Source organism: Hemicordylus capensis, chromosome 5 (assembly GCF_027244095.1).
Source record: "Hemicordylus capensis ecotype Gifberg chromosome 5, rHemCap1.1.pri, whole genome shotgun sequence".
In the NCBI taxonomy this organism is placed as follows: Eukaryota; Metazoa; Chordata; class Lepidosauria; order Squamata; family Cordylidae; genus Hemicordylus; species Hemicordylus capensis.
In genome coordinates this window covers 200,082,099-200,089,606 of record NC_069661.1, presented here as the reverse complement: position 1 = coordinate 200,089,606, position 7,508 = coordinate 200,082,099, and the positions used below count along the sequence as shown (strand labels likewise).

Here is a 7,508-nt window from a genome sequence, read left to right as displayed (position 1 = left end):
CCTGCTTAGCTTCAGCAAGGGGGCTGTGAACAGACCATACTTTGGGACCACACTCACGGTGGATTATATGGAGTTTGGCCTGATCCAACAGGATCTCCTCTTTCTGTATCTTCCAGCGTTTTTTGCACCAGCATGCTCTAACATAATTAACATTTCAATCCAGGGGTGTAGCTATAATTGAGCAGATGGGTTCAAAGAGCCCAGAATCCCCAGCTCCTGGGGGCTCCAAAGCTCTACCCCTCCCCATTATCCCCCTCACTCTGAGGGACTGCCAGGAGAGGGGTGAACACGGCCCCCTCACCCCTAGCTATGCCCCTGTTTTCAATCCTGTGGACACAATCCCTTTGAGCGGAGGGACTTACTTGCTTCCAAGAAGACATGCATAGGATGGGGTTCTACAATTGCATCACACACCCTCCATTCCTTTCTTGTTCGTCTCTTTCAGCAGCAACACATTCCCCCTTCCCTTAAAACAAAACATAACAGCTGGCCAGGGGAAGGAGCTGAGATTCGAAAGTCTCCTGCTTACTTTCGGATGTTTCCAGTCGGTCAATAAAGGTATTAATACACTCACTTGAACTAGATTCCGCGCATTTTCAACCACTTTTACTATTACACTAGATAGCGACAACGCGTGTAAACACGTGCCGCCTGGTCTTCGAATAATGCCCTCATCGCCGCGGCCCTGAATGGAAACTCCTTGTGAAAGTTTGGATTATTTTTTCGATCCTTACGTTGCACATTCTCAATGCAGCCCCCCCCCCCCCGGTATTTGCTGATCCTGTGCCAAGTCTGCTTCTTGGCAGCTCGGAACGCTTAGCAAATAGTTTCACTCACACAAATGCAGGACGCTGCCGCGCACCCCCCGCCCCCGTTTTCTTCTTAATCATCCCCCACCTTTCCCCCCCTTCTTCTTCAAAGCCCTCCCTTTCCCCTAAACGCCTCCTTCAAGATTGCAGCTGGGCAGGGCTCCAAAAGAGCAGCAGCAACAACAAGAAGGCAGGAGTTCAAAGTTAGCAACGAGTTGCACAACTTCTACGCTGGGTGACTATTAACAAGCCGGAGTAGCAGCGGCAGGGAGACAGGAGGAGGAATACTCCAGCCAGCCTGGCACTCGGGACGATTGATGTTGCCCTTCTGCCTTTGGGACTTAGCATGGCTCCGTTTGGAAGGAATCTCTTAAAGACCCGCCACAAAAATAGGTAAGGGGGAATTTCGGACCTCTCTCTCTCTCTTCCTCCAGACTACAACCTGTTTGATTTACAAAGCTGCTGAAGAGCAGGGCAGACGCCTCACAACTTTCTCCCAGCGCTTGGAAATGCTTAATGCATTATTGATCATCAGTACACACAAAGTGTAACTCTTTCAAAAGATGCCTATAAAGTGATGAGGGGAGGGAGGGGGGGTCGTTTCTCCCTTTCTCTTCTTACCTTTTCTTCTTATGTGTCTCTAAAGCTATTTTTTCGGGCATTACTTTTGAATAGGAAGAAAACTTTTTTCTCCTCCCCCCCCCCCCGCAAAGTACACAGATTCTATAGGATGGTGACGTTAACTCTTACTGGACGTTTAATGTAAGAGAGAGACTGAAATTCCAGTGTGGGTGGCATCATGGATAGGAGTGGTGGCATCATGGATAGGAGTGGGAAGTAATAAAACACTGCACAGCGCCCCTTATCTGAAAAGAAAAATAAAAGTTGCTGTGCTCAGGGGCAGTCTCGGTATGAACAGCGGGGACTCTTTAATTGAAAGGGTTTTGACCAAACTGAACTGATTTGCAGACACTGGGCTTGGTGGATCTGCCCTTTTCTCAGCTAAACGTTCTCTGAAGCTTATGTGACGGTTTCTGGAACCTCTCGGGGAAACTAACCTGTCTTCTCAATAGGCTGTACTCCAGTTCTGCTGTAAGTTTGCAATACTAAAACGATGTGTGCGCTCTTTGGGGCTTGTGTGTGTGCATTTTGCAAGACTGTATATGCTGTGGGCCAGGGGTGTACCTAGGGAAGAGGGGGCCCGTGTTCACCGTTCTTCCTGGTGGCCCCTTGAAGTGAGGGAGATAATGAAGAAAATAGGGAGGGATGTAGCTGTGGGGGCCCTCGGGAGCTGGGGCCCCGGGTTCTTTGAACCCATCCACTCAATTACAGCTACACCCCTGCTGTGGGCAAAAGTTGAGGTCTACTATTCTTATTCATGCTCTAAATTCCTGGTGCCACTTTTTTAAACTGGATGCCGGGTAAAGGTGTACAGTATAATACTGAATGTTCTGGTCTGTTGCTACCAAGGGCAATAGCTCAAGTTTTCTAGGGACTCCTATCCACTTTCCCTCAATAATCATGCTTGCTTCTACATGTCTTTTGCCAATATTGTGAGGAAAAAATTGCATGCACCGGAATTGTGTAATTATTTTTAACTGCTAGTGTGGCTTTACATCTTAAGGGTAAGTTTCCTTGGAGGAAACATGATATTTTTAGTCTCTTTGAAAATTACAGTGACTCAACAAGGCTCTTGAATTTGATACGGGTGGCTAAAGTGACTTTAGGAGGTCTCTTTTGTTACAGGACTTTGTGTCTTCCTGATGTCTGTGATTCTAGTTTGAGTTCTGTTCAGCTGTTGGACTCTTTTAAACTACATTGTGCTTTGTAATTTTCCAAAGTGAATGCTACGTTTCTTTTCTGTTAGTTGCATTCTTCCCATTGCAATTGTGTGCCTTGACATTTTAAGAATGGTGTACACAGCCCTAAATGATAAAGGAAATAACCTGCAACCAAGGCCCAAACAAAAAATAAGAATCAGTGGTTTTCACTAATGTGAGATTCTACTGAAGAGAATGCACGTTTGAGAACATAGCTGAAGACCAAACAGCTGGCGACCAAACAATTCTTCATGACGGCTTTCTTTCTTTTTAATCTTGACAATTATAGCTGTTTTAGAAGCTAATCTAAAGCACTTCAGGAATGAGGGAAGAGAGTTCAGTGAGGAGTACAGTATGCTCCAAGGCCTATACTTGGAAACATTTCTTCTCCATTAACTTGCAAAACACACACACCAACCCTTTGTATTTTAATGACTTCTGTTGTGGTTACAGATGTGGTTTGAAACATGGGGCAAAGGCTGTACCCCTTGTCTTCCCAGAAAATGGGTGTTAATCCCAAAATCTGCTATGGGTTTGACTTGTTCTTACTGGTGTAAATGGAGTAACTTAAGTGGTGGAGAGCAAGTCCTGGCACAATAACAAAGGGCAGAAACTGGAAGGCAGACAAAGGCACCCTTCATTACACGGCCTTATTCTGTGCAAAGGGGCAATTGTGTATATAGTTCGCTCCTGGTGGAGATTTGTGTGTCTGATAATACAAGGGCTGCCAAGAGAAATGGCTATTGTAAATTTGAACTGATGAGATATACATAATGTCCTTGTGCTTTCTCTGGAGTTGTGGCTGTCATTGCCAGCCTAACTCAAATCATTCTTTAAAGAGGTTCTCTTTGGGCAAACGTTTACTTGGTACAGAAGAGTGGGCTGGGAATGGGAATTGTTGCTTTCTCTTCATAGCTTTGCAACTGGCATCTAAACAGGGCCTGATAATTCATATGCTTTGGTGCATGCAAGTGCTCAAACATGCTAATTCGTAATCAATAGCTGTATTGTGTGACCCATTGTCTTTAAATCTCAGTTAATAAACTGCTTCATAGTTTCAAATAGCCATTCCGAGAGATGCCTAAGAAACACCTTTGAAGTATTCTACAACTATCCAAAGGCCCCTCTGGGGTATATTAGTGAGCATCATCGATATTTTAATTATGATCTGCAACTCCTCTTACCCTGGCATGCCTGTATACAGGTCCATTTCATTTGACTGACTTCAGAGAAGTTCAGGCATTTAGTTTTAAGCCTGCTTACTCAGTTAAGGCATTAGTTTTAAGCCCAGTCAGTAGGACTTGCTTTTGAGTAAATATGTGAGGATTAGTTTAAGTTGATGGTAGCAACATAAGATGGTAGCAACATAAGCTCTATCGATACTATTCTGTTCCCAGCAGTGACCAGGTGCTTCTGGGAAACTTAGAAACAGGCATGAAAGCAACAGCCTTTGCTACTGTATTTGTTATGTTTTTATTCTTTCCTTCCTCCAAGGGGCTCAAGGTAATGTGCACACCCTGGTCCTCTTATCTTCACAATGACCCTGTAAGGTAGGCTAGGGTGAGAGAGAAGAACTGACCCAAAGTCACTCAGTGATCTTCATGGCTGAGTAAGGATTGTCTCTATTCCCCTCATCTGACAATCTAGCCTCTACCAGATCACCTTCTAGGAGTCCCTATATCACACAGCCTTTTAGTACCTGCTGGCCCTGGGGAGATGTTCTAGGCCACTAGGAACATAGGAAGCTGCCATGTACTGAGTCAGACCATAGGTCCATCTTGCTCAGTATTGTCTACACAAACTGGCAGCGAGGTTCACCAAGGTTGCAGGCAGGAATCTCTCTCAGCCCTATCTTGGAGATGCCAGGGAAGAAACTTGGAACCTAGATGCTCTTCCCAGAGCGGCTCCATCCCCTAAGGGAATATCTTACAATGCACACACTTCTATTCTCCCATTCATATGCAACCAGGTCGGCCCCTGCTTAGCTAAGGGGATGTCATGCTTGCTACCACAAGACCAGCTCTCTTCCTTACTACTCCTTCCCTCCATAGTTTGTCTTCCTTTTAAAACTTCAGTAGAAATAAGGGATCTATAGGGCTATACTACTTGGAACCTGTAGACACAAAAAACCACAGGAGAGTATAGCTGATTCATATCATTACAAACTGGGTTCCTTCTTCCTATAACAAATGAGTATTGGGTGGACACCTCCGCATTCTCACTTGGTCCAGTTGTGGAAGGCTTGTTAGTCTGAGATAGTGCATGAGTTGCAGTCTTGCCAAACACTGAGTTGACTCCTCCAGCGTAGATACTTTATTTGCGGCCGATGGCCCAAAACCATCGCCCTGAGCCATTTTTGGATGGGCAGTATAGAAATCAATCAATCAGTCAAAACCAATGTGCTCCATGCCGATTCACCGTCAGATACGACTGGCTGATATCCAGCTTTTTGCCCCCCTTTTTAAGCAATATATGGCATGACCAATTTACTTGGCTCATTGGGTTTGTCTTCCTGAATGTCTTCCATACTTTGAAGGCACTGCTGCTCATCTGTCCCTCTGACTCCTCTTATGGCATGCTGAAATTTGGATGGGTTTCAGGGATTAATCTGTTGAGGGTATTTGGCCACAGAAGAGGTTCCTGTCTTCTTACTGTGGGGGCAGGGTAGCACTAGAAAATCATCTTAATGTGACACTCAGAACACACAAACAAAGCCCAACTTTGTAGTAAAATTAATTCAGACTATCAGCAAAAATGAATGTTCTACATTTGCGAAAGCTTTTCGGCCACATGTGGAAAAAGAATTCCACTGAAAACCAGATTAAAGAAATGTATGACTTCCCTTTCACGTGTGAAATGTCAGATGATAAAAGATACCCCAGTCCCCAAGACAGGAACAAGTGCAATGGTGTTCCAGTTGGTTGCATGGTTAGCATGGTTGTCTGCACTGGAGGAGGGTGCACTCTTCTGCATTGCTCAGTTTAGGCTTACACTGCATGTATCTGCATGCAGATACAAATAATGGTAACCAAATGGCCATTTTAGAATAGAAAAAAGTTAACTAACATTTTAAATCCCATGCAGTGGGGATAAACCACATGGGTGTTGATTTGGCAGGGGAAAGTGTTAAGCACCCACATCTTCCTACTACTACTAAATCCCAAATTGCTTTCATTAGAAGTAGCTATTACTTATATATTCATGTAATGAATAATTTGGGTTTTACAATATGCATGGAAGTGAATTTAAGGCTGCAATCCTATGCACTGGGAGTGAGCTCCACTAATCTCAATAGAACATAATTTGTAGAAGACAAGAGACTAAATTGAGCTGCCTAGCAGCATCTCTGAGACACACACACACAAAGGACTTGTTTCTTTTGGAGCACTTATTCCAGTACGAATCCGTTTACCCTGAAAGAGTTCCTTATTTCATACTAAAATTAAATCTGTTATTTTATAGAAACAGTTACTTAAACATGATACTATTTATGCCCCCCCCCCCAATAGTGGAATGTATATTTGGTTTTCCCAGACAGTCTCCTATCCAGCCATTGGCCAGACAAACCTGATCAGCTTCAGCAAAGTTGCTACATGGTGCATCTTCAGATTATGCCTTGGAACGATTACCTCTAGCTATTGCTTTACTTTAGAGATGGGTTTGCACATAATTAGAGGCAATAAATGGTTCAGCCAAGGTACAGAACACTGTGTGTACACGAGCACTTAGTGTGCCTGTTTTTGGTAATGAATGTATAAGGAGACTTTGAAGCATAGAATGGACCAGCAGTGACAGCCTCTACACAATCTGTACTTTAAAGAAGGATCAGTTGGGAAAACTTTCACTCATACAGACCCCTTGGTGCACACATGCAAGAGCAAAATAGATTGTATTCTAGTGCCATGTGTGGGCAGGACATCTCTGGAACAAGCTCCGATCCCAATCATTATAGGGAGGGAAACCTTGATTAAACTCTTTGAACAAGGCACATCTTTCATGACTTTAATAGAAGATATAAATACGGATATAAAGTAGTATAGTCTGTTTATCTGTGCACTCACTTTCAATCCCTGTGCACATATACTTAAGCCCCATTGAATAGAGGCACCAATTACGTGTTACTAGGAATGCATAGCATGACTCGTACATATACATGTGCCACCCAAGGATACATACTTCATACATCAAATGAAGTGGACTGCAGTCCACAAGAGCTCATTTCACAATAAATAAATTAGTCTCGAAGGTGCCACAAGACTTTGTTACGTTTGCTGAAATGGATTTAAGAGGTCTTTGCACGCATATACATCCCCTGCTAACAGAGCAAAAAGGCACCTTTTAAAAGTGGTGCTTCTCTTTGTTCAGCAGGGCAAGAGCAACTGGCCCTATCCATCTCCAGCACAGCATCCCTCCAGTGGCTGTTGCTGGGATCTATCTTATGTTTCTTTTTTTAGACTGTGTGCCCTTTGGGGACAGGCAGCCAATTTTATTTATTAATTTATATCTATGTAAACCACTTTGGGAACTTTTGTTGGAAAACGGTATATACAATATTCATCTTCATCTTCATATGGGAGTGGGATCACACTTGCTCATAACCACTGCCCCTGCGAATATTCAGGATAATGTGTGAAGATGCCTACACACATATAATCTGTACATATATAGTGCTGTTCCTTTCTTTGGTGCCCAGCATAGTATCGGGGGCGGGGACAGAGTTCCATCCAGCCTCAGTGAAGGCAGAAAACAGCCTGTGTGTCATTGCACGGGATATCTGGCCTTGCTTGATCAAGTAGCGGAGTCTGGAGTTGCAATTTTTATAAGCTTCCACCCCTTCCCTCCACTTGGACTCTTCGCTTCTTCACTCTGCACCCACTAG

At 43.9% G+C, this 7,508-nt stretch overlaps 1 protein-coding gene across 2 annotated transcripts in view; it reads left to right on the top strand.

The window, feature by feature from the left end:
• The first annotated feature begins 967 nt into the window (after positions 1 to 967).
• Positions 968 to 7,508, top strand: part of RASSF9 (Ras association domain family member 9) — a 37,204-nt gene continuing 30,663 nt past the window's right edge. Inside the window, exon 1 of one of the 2 annotated variants that reach the window (XM_053257874.1) lies at positions 968 to 1,202. In XM_053257874.1, the coding sequence (XP_053113849.1) occupies positions 1,156 to 1,202 (47 nt within the window). In that variant the 5' untranslated portion in view covers positions 968 to 1,155. Of the gene's footprint in view, positions 1,203 to 1,735; positions 1,902 to 7,508 lie in introns of those variants that run through there. The other variant, XM_053257875.1, reaches the window with a different exon arrangement.